This window comes from Camarhynchus parvulus, chromosome 5 (assembly GCF_901933205.1).
Source record: "Camarhynchus parvulus chromosome 5, STF_HiC, whole genome shotgun sequence".
Lineage (NCBI taxonomy): Eukaryota > Metazoa > Chordata > Aves > Passeriformes > Thraupidae > Camarhynchus > Camarhynchus parvulus.
In genome coordinates this window covers 26,137,961-26,154,318 of record NC_044575.1, presented here as the reverse complement: position 1 = coordinate 26,154,318, position 16,358 = coordinate 26,137,961, and the positions used below count along the sequence as shown (strand labels likewise).

Sequence of the window (16,358 nt, the reverse complement as noted above, 5' to 3'; positions counted from 1 at the left end):
GAAGACCTGTGTGGCCTAGTTAACTAAAAGGCAAAGTAACAAAACAGAAGGAAGATGTTTTGAGGATAGATGGAACCAAGAGATCCAACTGCTGCCAGAAGAAACTAAATACATGCTGTGTAACAAAACCTGTTAAATCCCCCCCTCAGATTCAGGTAACAGATAAGTGCCTTTAAGACACAGAGAGGTGGTAGAACTAAAACAGCTGGTTTGTATATTGGTGGTGCTACACGATGTTAAGACAGTATTTACTAAAAGCTTTTTCAAACTTTATCACTGAAAAGTGTGATACAATGTGATCTACAACTGAAGCCATCACAGAATTCTCATCTGATGCAGGCCCATCAGGTACTGAGTTACTCCATGATGTCTTTGCCTTGCCCATGGTCTTTGTAGTTGTTTCAGGTAGTGTCAGAATCCCACTGGCCTTACTTAGAGCACAGCAGATCTAGAACTATTCCCCAGGAATTCCTAGCACACTGTCAAGGTTGTTTCTGTCTTTCTGCGAGGGTGCTCAGCTTGGAGGGGAACACACATCCCGTCAACACTTCTGTAATGCAGTGGAGCTGCAGATTTCTCTGGGCTCCTGGCAGGTGCCAGTTACTTTCTTGGATGTAAGACATAAAACATGGTGCAGGCTTGTGTCTCAGGGGAAGGTGAGAAACAGCCTCTAGGGCTGCTGTGGGAAACAGGTGGGTATGAAGAGAGAGAAGACCAGCCAGAAGGACTCGGGACAGAAGGACTCGGGACAGCTCCTGTGCATCACAGCCTGCACAAGCCCCCAGCCACTCCCTCATACCATCGAGAAACTCTGCGATTATTTTTTTAACCTCATTTAATAAAAGGTTTTTTAGATATATAGAGGATATTAAGTAAATAAGTTACATAGTACATTACAATCACATCCGCAAAGATTTCCTTTAGTGTATTAATATTTTATAAAAAAGCACACAAAAAATAAATTCAGTCCAGTCTATCACAACTGTACAGCAACAGGTAAATATATTTATATATGTACATTTTAAACATGTAACAGTCTTTTAAAAGGTGCCCTAGGCAGCAGACACACAAAAGAAAGTGTCTGCTCACTTGTTAAAATAAAAGTAATATACTTTTATAATAAAGCATTTATACAGTAATTACAAAGGCTGACTGCTCCTGTACAGTACACCAAAGCTTTGACTACAAATTTAAAAACAGAACATAAAAAGAATGAACACAAAAAAGTTTGTATCAAATCTGGGCTACAAGGGGAAAAATACAGGTGGAGAAGCTGCAGGAAACTTTTTTTAAAATACACAATTACATTTCTATAAAAATATACGTTGTCTTCTAATCTGGAGAAGTTAAGGGTTTTTTCAGGCTCAGCTGTCAGTGGAATCTTAGTCTTGGAAAGAAAGATCCTTAGACAGCTTGGGATTTAAAGTTTGTGTCTTCCTAACATATGACACAGGAGAGGAGGGAAAGTAAAGCAGCTGAACCCAAGTGATGAATTTACATAGAAACTCAACCCCTCCCCAGAAATCAAACATGATTTGTAGACTCACTTCTCTGTCTCTTTAAAGCTTTATAAACTTCCAGACATACATCAGAAGATAAAGCAGGGAGAAAGTTTGTGTGGGAAAATGTGTATTAGAATAAGGTTTCTGGTAAGCATTGGACTGAATGTGCCATTGTATGAAAGCAAGACTCCTATGGTTATAGTCCTTCCTACTCCCATTTCTTTAAAATACAGTATGTATCTGCAGAAACCTTCTAGTCCACTGCCTGAAAGAGAATTAAGAAGTGTGTAACTGCAGAGAGTGAGAAAGCTCACATTTGTGATTTAAGAAAGACTTTTTCTGAAAAGTGTTGCTTTTAATCTAAGCTTGTTGCAGTGATAAAAATGACCTAAAGCCTCAGTTTATAAATCAGATTATTTTTAGTTAAATTGGACTTTATCTACAATGGGTTTAACAGATGAGTTACCTTTAGGTTTTTGAATTTCTATCTTTGTCCTGCCTTTAAGCAGCTACATCCCTACCTCTTTCTAGCCAGCAAAATGCCATGGTCCTGCACAGCTGAGTGAAATTCTGCAGCCCTTCAACTTACAGAGCCAAGTTCTCTCTGATACCATCACCTGTATCAGTAAAAGAACAAACATCAAGTAAATTAAAACGCAGAGTGGTTCTTGCAGCTAGACTGCAAAACACCCACAGCTATATCAGATTTGCATCACAAGTGCATGCATCTATCTAGTAATTACATACACACATAGTCTTACAAACTCAGATGCTATCCCATGCAGATCACAGACCTGAAAGACTGAATCTATCTGTAAAGGGCAGGCAGAAGCACAGGCAGAAGTATGTGATCAGGGCAAGCGTGACCTGTCACTGCATCTCCATGACGCCCAGGGCTGGCATCAAGGCTCAAGCAGGTAATGATTTGAAATACAGCCATTTGACTGTGGGGTATATGACCACCTGAAGCCTGATCCTGCACTGTAAAAGGCAAATCTATTAGTACACATTTACAGAATTGCATTCTATAAATATTTGTTCCCATTTGTTTATCAAAGTGAAGAGACACCTTGTTCAAATTAATGACTTTCTTCTGCCTTTTTTGTAAATTAGCAGCAAACCCTTACACTAAATGGGGATTGATCAATAGGCCTTAAACAATGGGAAATAATGAGCATGGAGTTTTAAAACAGACATATCAACAGAGCATTGAGAAGCGTTTTGTTTGTTTGGGATGGGTTTTTTCAATCTTAACTGGAATAACACAAACTTAAATTAACGCTGTGCTGCAGTAAAGAGCCACTCAAGTTATTTTTCCCCCACAAAAAGTAGGAGCATAACTCATTCCAGATTAGACAAATTCCATTTAAATGCTTTCTCCACAGAAACTGGGTATTGGTTGTTTGGGTTTTGGTTTTCTTCTTTTTTTAAAGAACAAGTCTCTGCCAACTTTTGCTAGTAGGCAAGCTCTAATTCAAATGCAGGATCAATTCCAAATTCCTTCTGTAAGCCAGTGAATAGAAGGCTTGGTTTGCTTGTTTGTCTTTTAAGATGACACTTCGAGGAACTGTTTTAGTTACTACCATGCCAGAAAAGAAGTCTTCTGGGGGCTACTGGCAATTTAGAAGTATGCTCAGAAACATTCCAACTTGATGCCACTTACTTAGCACATTTACCTGATTGTGGTCAGGCCTGCTAACCCACAGCTGCTATAGAGGTTATCCTCAGAAAAGCCCTTTCCTGATTTTCTTCCAGTAACAGACTGTGTCCAGTTTTCCTGTTGAATTCTACTTAAACTGCAGCAGGGTGGGAGAGAAACAACCAGTACTGGAATCAGTACATAATATACACAACATTTTTATGCAAGTAAAGAAAATCTCTGATTTGTTCTAACCAGCACCTCAATGCCTTGTCCTTGACAAGAGGAAAAATTATATCAGTCTCCTAAAATAGGGAGAATCAGTGAAAGATCTGGCCTTTGGAAGACTAATAATGCTTGCAGTTGGTTCACCTACTGTTCCTCCTGACACCGTGTGCTAAAGCTTCTGTTCTCTCCAAGGGCCCTAAGATAATGGCAGACAAACATTTCCCCCAGTTTATAAAAGGAAAAAAAATATAAATCAACACTGAAATCTTAAAGAGGAAGACTGATTTGCTTAAGTTTCTTTTATAGAAGCAGCTTTTAGTTCTTCGCAGTTTTTGAATGATTTTAACAGTTCACAATGTGCCATGTTTCTTACTTAGTCAACAAGATCCATTCAATGTAGGAACATGAAACAGTCATCTAAATGCTGAAAGGAACCCCAGGTTTGATAGGAATGAAAAATACAATCTTGACAGAAAATTGAACACTTACAGGTGAAAGTGTCAACTTTACAAAGAGTGCAGTCCTTAATGATGTTCCTCCTGATTTTGTAAGAGCAGTAACTGTTTCTGCTATTCAGAAAAAGGATTCTGTGCAAAGGCATAGATATGTCAAAGCAAACGTTGTACAATACAAAGCCTCCCAAACAAAAGAGTGAAGCCATCATGGTTGCATAAAACTACAGGGCAAGAAGATTGAAAGACAACAAGCTGGAGTTACAGCCTCTTTCTATAGTTAACCAGGAATTTATCTAGCAGCTGGAAGGATCAAGATTTAAATAAAAAAAATCTGCCAGTCAGGCACACTCAGTTGTTCATGTACAACAACATCTCTTGGATCCCTGCTGGGGAAGGCAGGAGCGATCGGCTCCTTCAGTACGGTCTGGTCTGATGCAGTGCCAGTACCCGAGAAGCTGGGGATCACTGCTGCTCCTAAGCACTGGATGGAGGGAGGAATCTGGGCAGCCAGGCTACAGGATGGCACCAGCCGGCCACGAAGCACAAGTGATTCTCTGCATCCTTACAAAATAATGATAATTGTGGGCTATGAAGATGTATGGAACAATCCTGTGCGAATTTAACATTTGTCACCTGGGCCACTTCTTCCTAACTCTTTCACCAGCAGCTTTTGGTGGCTAGACTTTTTGGGCTACCAGCTTGTGTCAGTTCTGAAGAAGAGTCAGCCTTTCAGCAAAGAGAACAGCTCATACATAGCAGGACAACCCAGCAGGCAGCACTGCCCTGCCACTGGTGTGCAAGTAGGTGACAAGCTTCTCCTGTACATACTGTCTGACAGCAACTGCCTGGGAAACTAGGGCCCTGCCACAAAAGCTTTATGATGGCAATTTCAAGGAGTAAATGAGGGCTGCTACAAGACAGAAGAGGATATTGAGAGGTAAAAGCATTCTCAGAGGGATGACTGCTGGAGATGAGACTCCATTCCTCCCATTCTTGAGTTGCACACAACCTAGCACACAAGAAGATCTGGGTTCATTTTCACTAAAGAAACTTGCTCCCATTTATGTAAATTCAAACCCAGCAATTTTCATTTTAGATTGCACTTGTGAAGCCCAGACTCCTTTAAGTTAATCAAAGGCTGACTATTTTGTTTTCCAAGATGAGACAACCTGCAAGGCCTGTGGCTACTCTTATCCCACGGGATATTTTCATATCCATTGCTATGTTCTTAATGCCATAAGATAACTGACCTCAGGCTTCCGTTTGAAAAATAAAACTTCCTCTCAAAAGGAAGAAGAGTGTCTTGCTCATCCTACTTTTCATTTTTGTGAAACAGAGGTCAAAAGTGCACACCATCTTTCCACAAAACGTGTTGTCTGCCTGAATAACTGCTCAGAAAGAAAGGCAGGAAAGAATAAAAGGAAGAACTTGCTGAGAAAGGAAACAAGTAGAAATCACCAGTGTCACAGTAACTGGATATACTTAGCTCAGGGTAGAGCTTCATTTTCTTGCTCCAGCCTGGAAACCGTTATATCCAAGAGTCCTACTACCACAATTCCTGACAAGAACAAAAAGAAAGGTCTGACTGACCTGAGAGAACTTACTTCCACTGCAGGTGACATGGTTCTATTATGTACCTCAGGTATCATTATAAATAGAAATCTTATCAGTCTTAAAAAAAAAAAAAATCCAAGTTGAAACAAATCTTGTTATCCACCATTCTGGCTTGGTCAGTACTGGCAAGGTGAAGTGGAACATGTGAAATGAAGAAATGGCAGCACTGAAACGAAAACCAGATGGTTCAGGTAAGAAAAGTGCAAGCAAAACAAAGTGAGACCAGCGAGAGGGAGGTTGGGTCCTGCCTTGCTACTCCCTCCACTTCTGGTCTGCTGCTATATTTCTCCATCTTCATCCGAGCTGGCGCTGCTGCTCCCGCTGCTGCTGCTCCCACTGTCGCTGCTCCCATCCTGCTGGGCCTGGCTGCGGGCTGCCGCTGCCGCCTCCTTCTCCTGCTGCTTCAGCGCCGCTGCCTTCTTCTCCTGCTCTGCATGGCTCTTCATGTGAGCACTGCGGCTCTTCACCTTGTAGAACACCCTGAGGAAGGCACACAGGGACATTAGCATTGGCCTCTCCTATGGCTCCTTCAATACTTCTCTGGAAGAGCTTCTGCTGCTCCGGCCTCAAGTTCACGAGCTTCAGCTCCTGAACTCCCACAGGCACTGCGATAGAGCACCTACAGCAAACACCACTCGGCACGTGGAGAGCAAGGTGCAATGCTAGCAGGGGATCCTGAGCTTCATTTCTTACTGTGGCCATTTCTCATTCAGCTCTGAATTCAGAGGGGCAGTGCTGGTATCTGAATTATGCACATGCTGCTTAACATAGCCCTGGTTTTCAGGCATACCCCTGTGCTGCAACAATACAATAAGCAGCGAAGCAAATGATGGCCCAATGCCACTCCTGAGCCCTGTCCAAAGAGCTCGAAATACCTGAGCTTTTTCCTTCTGACTCTACATTTCTGTGATCTGTTCCTCCACCCTCCACCATTAACTATTTGGATTTTGCATGAAGTGCCACAAGTGTAGTTCAGACATCATTAAGAAGCTTTGTCTGCTTGTCCTGTTATTTTAAGAGTAAGCAACTTATGTAGGGAACTGAATTTTCTTGACAGTTTGATTCTGGTGACAACAGACCTACAAAAACTACTAAAACTGTGTGAGGAAATACAAATATATTTGACATCCACCAAAGACAGCTGCAAATGTAACCAGATGAGCTATGTACCTACTGGCCTAATAGCTGCTGCAATAACAATGGTAATGTCTCGTGTTTCTAGACCACTGTTCTTAAGTCTATACCATGTTCTTTACATGTGATCTAGCAAATACATAGAAACTTGTTGTTACAAAAATGTAAGCATTACAGAGGGCCAACACAGCAGCTGCTTGAAAGTGCAGCTTAACACCAACTACTGTACACAGCTGAAATGCAGGTAGTATCTCAGGCCATTTGAAGAAAAACAAGCCTTAATTTGCAAGTATTAGTGGGGCAGTAATTCATTAGAACTATTGCCAATGTCTGTGGCCTACATAGAAAGACAGAAAGTTCATTTGGGAAAAAGCTTCCACAGGAGATGCCCTACTGTGATTCTGTGACTATTGCTGGAAGCAGAGTTGGTCTTACCTGCCACATTTTTTACATGGAAATGTGTTTTCTGTGTTTTGTGTTTTACTGGTAGCATCTGGTTTTATCTTCTGTTTCCTCTTCTTCCTCTGCACTGGAGCAGTAATAGGCTTTCGAGGCTTCACTGTTGTCTCCCTTGGCTTCCTCCCAGTTCTGCCCGTGCCAGTTGCCTCGTGACTCCTCATATTGGTGTTGCTGGCCTTTGTAAAGAGAGAAGAATTGAGTCAAAGTGACACTTAAACCCACCATCAGAAGGAAGATAGTGGCCGAGCTCCTGTGCTTCACTCATTCCAGACAAAGGTTTTATTTAATGGTAAATTCAGGCTATTTTAAGGACATTTCTCATGATGGCCGTCTGTGTCCACCAGCCACAAAGAATACATTGCATTTTTCCACCTTACACACCCCAGTTCTCCCATCACAGCACACAGTCTGATTGATACTAACACTCTGATCTACCTCAGCCCAATCTCTTGCTCCAGAAAAAGTTAAGAGATGGAAACTTTTTGCATCTGGAACTGCCCACATTTTCTAAACCATTTGCAAAGTGAAGGTGGCACAGAAAGCACAACATGCACAATGCAGCACTTACTATTACACCATCTTGTAGTGTCTGTTCATCTTTCAGAGCATCAGCACTCCTCTTTCTGTTATCCAACCCTTCCTCTGCCTCCTCTTCCTCTTCCTCCTCCTCCTCCACATGCCCCTGTTCCTCACTGAAGATGTCCCTTCTGAGAGGAAGAACACGTGCAAACCTATGGGAACTCTTCACCAGAAGATAAAGGAACTGTTAATTTTGATGCCTGTAGGTAAATTACATTATGTGACACAGGACACAAATTTGTGAGTCTGGACTCCTGTGGAGAAGCCAGATTGTTTGTGCTTTTGATTTGACCGGTAAATGAGACAACACACAAGACTTCAAACCACAGCCCAAAAGAGGTGAGAGAAATTTAGGAAATTCCTTACCTTGATGTCCACTTCAGCTTCATCTTTTATTGATCTCTCATTAGCACCATCAATGTCCCCAAAGATTAAGGTCCCATTCCGACCAATTTTCACCTGTTTCTTGTATGTGTAGTAGAATTCTACACATTGAGCCACTGTTTTCGTTTTTATCTGTTGTTTAAAAAACATCAAAGTCCAGTGGATTACGTGATTTTAAAAAGATTTATAAATAAATACTAGGGGTGCAATAAATATACTTTGTATTTTCTTTCCTTAGTAGTTTCCATTCCACCACAGCTGCTGTTCAAGCCTCTTTTTCTGTGTCATATTTGCCTCTCTGCCTCATCCCACAGCATATCCCCTACTGCCACTGTTATTCACTGAGAACTAGAGGACAAACTTTCCAAAGAAAAGCTGGTTAATGTAAAGGTGACAGAACCTGGAACTTTGTAAGCTTAATGCACCTCTTAGCCTCTGAAATGTTCCAGCTGAGCTATCAGGCTTGACAGCAGCTTCTCAGTTTTATGGAGGAGCTTTATTTTGCAGCAGCACTTCAGAGTAGACCAGACCAGAATACCAATCCAAAAATGGAAGTGAAGGTTTGCAGCCCCTTCCTGTTTTGGCCATGTGCATTTTGTAGGAATATGGTGGTAGACAATCATCAGCATGGACTTGTGACCATCTACATATTCTGCATCAGTGATTCCTCTGAAATGTTTGGAATATATTTTTAACTTCTGAGCTTTTGCAATTTAAATGCCTTTGGGGGTTTTATTCAGTAAATATGTTTGCAGTTTCTGGTTTTGCACTCTCCTTCAGTGATTTCCCCCTTGCTGACATGTCATATTTCATCAAAACATGGGAGTGATCATTTCTCCTATCATTGTCACAACACTGGAGAGATCTAAAGGATGCATCATTCTCATATCCTTCTTTGGTCCTCTCAATCAGTGGCAAAGATGTGTTTCTGTTTAGTTTTATCAGCAAGCCATTTAAGCTAAACACTGCCAATGCTCTATAAATGTGCTCTGCAGAGGAGATAGCTGTAGCATGGACTAATGGAAGTAATGCAGTTTAAATACCAGGGTTAAGCAAAACAAACATGATTGCTCTAGCTTTCTGGTGAGATTTCATGCTGTGCTACAGGCTGAGATTTCTCTGAAATCTTTTGAGTGTGGGACCTAGTGCTTAAAACTGAGGTTTCAGAAAAATCAAGATTGAACTTCCTGTATAAAATGTTCAACAAACATGTAAAAATGTATCACAAACAAACAAAAGTAACTTACAAGCTTTTGGACCAAGAAAAAGTCTTTCTTGTAGATTGCAATGCCTTTGTTGAATAGCTTTTTTTCGGCAACCTTCCACTTGTCTGATCCTGTAGGTAAAAGTAAGTTGTAATGGAAGCCCATACAATTTTAAATGTTTACTCTTTTAAATACCTGTTCTTCATGTTTGCCTTAAGTAAGACCATTACATACATGAGGGTACAGTCTCTCCTCGAGCTTACTACAGCAAAACTGCAGACTGCTGTTAACTCCTCCCTTACTGCTCCACTCTAGCTCTCCTCTCAACACTTCCTTTGTGTTAGATCAAGTGCTCATCACCACAGGTTAACTCAGCTCAGCTTGCAAAACCACTCAATTAGATGAACTAAGATGTTGCCCAAGCAAGGTGAAGTGACACTTTGTGGTGACCCAGTCATAAGATTTTATAGTAGGGTAATGGTGGGGCAGAACAGGATCTTCTCTTTCAGCAGCAATCTGTACTTGAAGATCTACTACATCTCCAGTATTCCTCAAATATTCCTTGCCTCTAATAATAACACTGTCGAATCCCCTCCTTCCTTATAGATATTATTCAACTAATCTTTGCCAACAACTACAGTACAAATGCATAATAACAAAGAAATGTATTCTCTATGCTTTGTGGTACCAGCTATTAGACATCTCTCAACCACTTTACATCAGATCTTTCAGGTGACTTGGGTCTCTCCAGATCACTGAAATCAGTGTCACACATCTGACTATTTTCTAATTAGGTGCAAGATGACAAAGGTAGCTTATGGCATTTAAATTTTGAATAAACACTAACAGGTATTATCCATAGCTGGCTGAGGCTTCTTCAGCAAGCTTGAAACCTATTTCCCATAAAACCCCTGCTTAACTCCACCCTGGAAACTCATGCCAGAGAGGCTATGATTCTAAGGTTACCACAGCCTTTCTTGTACATACTGGCTATCTTTCTACATTCTCTGTGGCTTAGTGCAAGGGATTACCTTCCCTTTCCCCCATAAAGAAAATGAGAACTCATACCTATCCCAATACACATGCACATGTTCAGAAGAATGCAGTGTTTCTTACATTTAAAGTGTCATAATTTGCATAAGCAAAAATTCTGCCAAGCCATCTTTTGAGTTACAAGAGAGGACTGCTCTTTTAATCTTCTTGTAATGTAACAAGAGTACCCCGAAAAATCAGAAAACGATATAAGCAGGCAGCACAGAGTTCTTCTGGTTGACAAACCTGTGTAGTGATAATCTGCCAAAGGGTGGGTAGGTGGTCGCACTGGCGTCTTCAACAGCAGTTTGGTCAGAGCTCCCTTGGATAAACACGAGTAAAATAATTACTTTAATGTTTGGCGTATTAAAAATAAACAACAGGCAATTGTTAATCCCCTCTTTTCTGTGGCAAACTAACAGAAAAGAAACAGAGCACAGTTTACCATGTGGGACAACTTTAAAAATCACATTCTTGATTGCCCATCTAATCTTGGGTACCAGAGGCAAGTGGTACATTCTTGGCACCTCTTCACATCTGTGAATTGACACAACCACCAGGGTACTGGGAGAGAGCTAATTCCATACATAGAGACCTTGCATCAGTTTCCTCTCATTAACCAAAGGCCTATTACACACATATCCAAAAATGCTGCCCTAAATGATACCTGTTTTACATATCCAAGTAATTGCAATTTGATCTCACTTGACTAAGCATTATTTCAAAATAAAACAGCAGTCATGTGACTGAAAGATGACACACACAAAACTCCCACCTCTCAAGCTGCTTTTTAGTTTTCATGTAAACCAGAAAGCTTTCAAACTCTGTAGGAAGGAGACAACAGAATCGTGCTTCCACTGGCAGTTTAAACCACCTGAACAATGAGCTCCTGCTGTCAGAGGCAGTCCTGCTCCTCTCTAATGCCAACAGCAGCATTCACAACGACGGGCTGCCAGAAACCTGACACACACACACACAAAAACTACTTTCTGTTTGATCTCTTCTCTGATGCAAGTCCATGCAGTCTCACAAATGTCAGTGCCACAGGATGGGAAACAAGCTGCCAGGCAAAAGTGTGGGATACTCCTGAACACAGGGCAGATTTATGTCAGTCTAAATCAGTCATAGAACTATAAAAAGATGACAAAGCTTTGCTGTTTGCTCTGCTCTTTGATATTACCTTCCAGAGATGTCACAGGGCAATAATGAAAGTGTATCATGTCTTACAATACTGGTATAAAATTAGCAGCACAGTTGCTCTACAGACACAGACAGAAAAATCAAATGGATCTACCAAAACAAAGAGGTGCAAGACACTGCCCTCTGACTCAGCTTTCAGCCTCAGCCTCTTATTTTTCCTTTCTACACAGTAACCTTTCCAGGAAGACAACATCTAAGATTCATTTAGCAGTCTTGGCTCACTTGCCCTGATAGACTGTCAGTGTGTTTGTTAGAAAGCCAAACATGTCCAAGTTGGAAATATAAAATACATTAAGTGCACATGGCACTGTACATCAGTCAGAACCCACATTAGGGACATAGAAGGGACACCAAACAATGGGAACCAGATGCACTGAAAGGAATTTGCAAGGCTCTCCTCTCAGGAATGAGAGGTTACCTGACTTTCCTTTCTATCTTTGACCACATTGAGGTGAACAGCGGGGCAGACTCACCAGAATGCTTCCCTTTTCTTCGTGTAAGAAATGCAATGCCAGCTCCTGGTTGGTTCCACCCCCAGGAAAAATGCTTGAACAGGCAGCAGCTAGCAGGTTTTCCACTATTTCCACAGGAGTACCAAAAAAAACCAGAAAAGAAGATTAAAATGAAGTTTCCTACTGCATTGGCATGATTAATTACCTTTTTTGAAGGAGAAATAGGCATAACAGAAAGTAAAACTCAGAGAAGCTGAATGTCCTTGCAAATTTATCTGGGTCAAATTTGGACCCCAGCACTCATTAGACTACAAGGTCATGCAGCACTATTTACACATGGAATTTCTTGCAAATCTCTTCCCTGCTCTTCCCACCTCCCTTCACCTCACACATTTCTTGAATCCACCCTTATATTGTGAATTTCCATTTCACAAAACCCTTTTTTCTCTCTCATTCAAAAATATTTCTTCCAATCTTGCCCACTTCCTCTTCCCTTCAGGATTTATACAGGCCATAACCCATGTGTAACAGAAGCAGTCAGCTCCCCAGATCTGCTACTAGCCACCACAACTCCTGCTTCCTCATCCTGACTTCAGTCCACAACTTCATTTTTTAAAAATACTATTACATCTAGAACATCCCTCAAGAATACAGGAGTTGAGTGTGTGTGGTTCTCAAATGTTAACAAAACCAAGGAAGCTTCACTGAGTAAAAGGCTGCTCTTGGCCTGACAGAAGCAACAGTCCCAGTTTTTTCATGATTGAAAGAACCAATCCTACCAGCCTCCCCTTGCCCCATACATGCAATCTGATAAACAAGTTTTGCTCCTAAAACTGTTTTCAAGATCACTCAAACATGTCACTTGAATGGCAGCTCTAAAAGATTTTTAATTATGCCTACAGTAGATATGTGGTTACCCACAACCACTGCCACAACTCTGCCCTCTTTAACAGCCTTCCACCTTCTTACCATTCTCTTGGGTGACTTTGTTGGTTTCCAAGTCACCCCATGGCTGCCACACCAGCTCTGCTTTATGTTCATCAGCTTCTGCCAGAGATCTGTCTTGGAGTGATGGGATTTCTGCTTGAAAGCGAGTTCCTACATTTATTCGCCTGCAGAGAAGGAAAAATGTTACAGTCAGGCCATCTGTACAATACCCAGGAGTCTCCACCTCTGCTAGAAACACTAATGAAGAACCAAACGAAGAAACAAATGCGTATACAAATGCAGGCCCTTGCATATAACAGCAACAGTGTTGTAGGTTTCGTAAGTAACTTGGAAGTTGAGAGGTTTTACATCTATTACCAGTTTCCATTTTTTTAATCAGCATAGGTTGAAACTGTATTTAAATTAGCATCCCCTAACAGCTGCTCAAAGAACAGTTATTGGCTTCCAATAATCATCACTTTTGGAGAGGCTCTCATATAGGGTCCTCTTTTGGCAAGCTTGCTCCTCAGGCATAAGACAGGTAAGCCTGTTTTAGTATTAACATTTTGTCAGCCAACAACTGAACCAGAGTCTCCAAATGTCCTTTTCAAGCTAAACACTGCCATCTGGTCCACCTTCCCACTCAAAGCAGGATCAAAATTTGGTCCTTTATGACCTTGACACAAGCTGGTGTCTTCCAGGTACTCCTCCTAACAACTGAAACAAAAAATATAAAACAATGGAACATGCATTGCTCATTTGGTACCAAACCCAAACCCTATCCTTTCAGCAGCAATCTCATACTTTTACATCTGAATTAGCAGACAGATTTTTCACTCCCTGCAACCCACACAGCACATTTGCCTTAAGTGAAGTGATCATCCACAGAGATTCTACTCTGTATTAGCAAGTGTGATTTTGTGCATAGAGGTGGGTAAGAACCCTCAGTGAAAGACTGTTCTACTATGTACTTAATGCGAAAGTGTTCTTCATTCAGATGTCAGTCAACCACACTGGTAGCTCTTGACATAGTAAAGTATAGAGAAAGAAGCTCTTTTTTGGAGAGAGCAGATCAGGCAGTGCCCAGAAGATGGTAAAATTCTGGAGTTGCTTAACTAGAAAAAAGTAAAACTCCTTGCACCCAGGGCAAGGTTTGCTATAATTCTCAAGTCTTGGCTTGGTGCCCCACAACTAGCACAATTACCAGAGAAAGAGCATAATCTAGTGCAATAAGGAATAATAACAAAAACTTCTGAGAAATGCCAACCTCCAGACTTTTCTTGTCCTCTGAAATGACACACACACGTCTATTATGAAAAGCAGTTTGGAAAAGGAGTGAGGAAGCCTTGAAACAACACACAACCTGTGCAAAAATCCAGAGATGCCAGCAAGTGTTTCAATATGGTGTTTTGAAGTCCTAAGAGACTGTGTTATCAAACAGGAGGAAATGGGTATGGAAGGAGAAGAAGCAAATACCTTAATTCCCTTTTCCACCCAATTCCTTTTGGAGCAATTCCCTTTCCACCAATTCATTTTGGTATTCTCATGAAACACTTGCATCATAAGATATCATGTGTTGGAAAAGCCCATGTTCAAAAAAATTACTGACTTCTAACACACATAAAAACATATTTTGCAAACTGGTTTTTTTTTCATCTATAGCAGATCCAGATGTCCTCAATGGGAACAGTTCATATGTAAACAAAGCAATGCAGAAGTTAACTACCCTAGACACTTGTTCCAACTTCATCACCCACTCAGCAGTAGCTCCACACAAGTGGGGTGGGATTCCTTCTTGGATTCCTTCTTTCAGAATCTGCCAGATGCACAAACTGATGCTAACTTCCTCTCAGTAGGTGATGGCAAGATGACATCAAGCATGATAGATGTAAGCAGGGAAGTTTTAGGCAGGCTGCCATGTACTACCTGTCTTTTTCCCAAAAACCGCTATTTCCAATACCTGTTGAATGGAAAGCAACGGGGACATTACACATTTCAAATCATAGCCATGGGCAGGGATGAACTAAAGCAGTTGAAAATGTTGCATCTCTGATGCCCCTCACTATAACTGTTTCGGGATCTGGTTCTCAAGAGTAATTTCATTTCAAATGCACACTGAAGTGGAATATGCAAGAACAGAGAACAAAGAAGAACAAAGAACCCCAAGAAAACATTAAAGTTTGATTTTTAGTATTTTACAGGTACAAAAATCTGTTTAGAATACTATATAATTTTATATTTTTCCTTCACTTGTCCTGTTCATCTTGGACAGTAAAAGCATAATCCAGACTGAAAATGAAGAGCAAGAGATTTTATGCAAGACTGAGAAGACCTTGCTAAAAAAGCAAAGCCAAACAACCATCCTGGTAAACCAGCCCTCCTTTCAGAGCACACTGAGATGGACTGCAGATTAATGTTCATGTGAAGTCTTCTACTCATTGTGATTAGTCTTGCTTACTGTTATGGCATGCAGTTTCACAGAGGAGGAAAGGCTTATGGATTATAATCTGCCCTAAAATGGATGACTGCTCAACATTGACACTTTGCTGTCATCTGGAAACAGATAAAAAGGCATTTTTGCAGTAGAAACTGCACTGGGAAATTTGGGAGAGTTTGTGTCCCAGGACACAGACTCCTCTGACCTCACTTCTGAGAAAGAAAGAGACAACTGGAAGATCTGGAGGGAAAGAATTTGGGCCTTCTTGAAAGTTGCTTTTCATTTTGAAACTGAACTTAGAATATGACATCTCTAAGCTAGAAAAAACTAAAAATTTCATCTTGTACCTGCAATGCCCAAATAAAACCAGAATTCTACAGCAAGAGTTGACCTGGGCAATCTAAATTTGGTCTGCTCTGAGCAGGGGCTTGGACCAGATGATCTTCAGAGATCCATTCAAGTTGTATTATTCTTCTGTTCCTTTACTGATGAAGTCTAGACTTCAATACATAAAGAGCTCTTGCCTGAAAGGACCAGCGGTGCTCCTGGGATGCCATGGGAGCTGAGTGTGACAACATCCAGAACTGAGGGTGTGAATTGGGAAGGCAGTTCACAGTGATGCACCACAGGTATATTTAAGCCTGCTTACTTCAGCAGTGACCCCAAGACTTTGGTGTAACTGAACTACAAAACCAGCAGGACACAAGAATCTGTGACAACAGCTGCCTATTGTACCATTTCACAAAGAATTAAGCTTCATTATCACATTTCCTATTTCAAATCACTGCAATTAAATAACCTTTTAAGAAGCACTAACAGAAGGCTTGGCAAGCAATTAAGACTACTATATTGGGTAATCACAAGTTAGAGTCAACTTCTGACAAGACTACAAAGCCAATTAAACGTTTTTTCCCTTAAAAAAATTGCTTCCTGCCACATTTTCTTTAAGGAAGACATGTCTACATAACTGACCACAACAGTGTTGCCCAACACGAAATGACACCAGGTTAATAATTTGTTGTCATTAAAAGTTAAAAGCAATTTACCTCCAGAAGCATCTGCTCAGCAAGACTTAAGATGACAGACAAATCTGCACATAACTTCCTTTTGG

The 16,358-nt window shown here is 41.0% G+C and overlaps 1 protein-coding gene across 2 annotated transcripts in view; it reads right to left on the bottom strand.

The window, feature by feature from the left end:
- Positions 1 to 827: 827 nt before the first annotated feature.
- Positions 828 to 16,358, bottom strand: part of ELMSAN1 (ELM2 and Myb/SANT domain containing 1) — a 55,111-nt gene continuing 39,580 nt past the window's right edge. For both annotated transcript variants that reach the window (XM_030949035.1, XM_030949036.1), the window contains exons 6-13: positions 12,853 to 12,995; positions 11,905 to 12,008; positions 10,478 to 10,553; positions 9,242 to 9,330; positions 7,977 to 8,126; positions 7,600 to 7,773; positions 7,008 to 7,207; positions 828 to 5,918 (exon numbers count right to left, since the gene is read on the bottom strand). In XM_030949035.1, the coding sequence (XP_030804895.1) occupies positions 5,717 to 5,918; positions 7,008 to 7,207; positions 7,600 to 7,773; positions 7,977 to 8,126; positions 9,242 to 9,330; positions 10,478 to 10,553; positions 11,905 to 12,008; positions 12,853 to 12,995 (1,138 nt within the window). In that variant the 3' untranslated portion in view covers positions 828 to 5,716. The remainder of the gene's footprint in view (positions 5,919 to 7,007; positions 7,208 to 7,599; positions 7,774 to 7,976; positions 8,127 to 9,241; positions 9,331 to 10,477; positions 10,554 to 11,904; positions 12,009 to 12,852; positions 12,996 to 16,358) is intronic.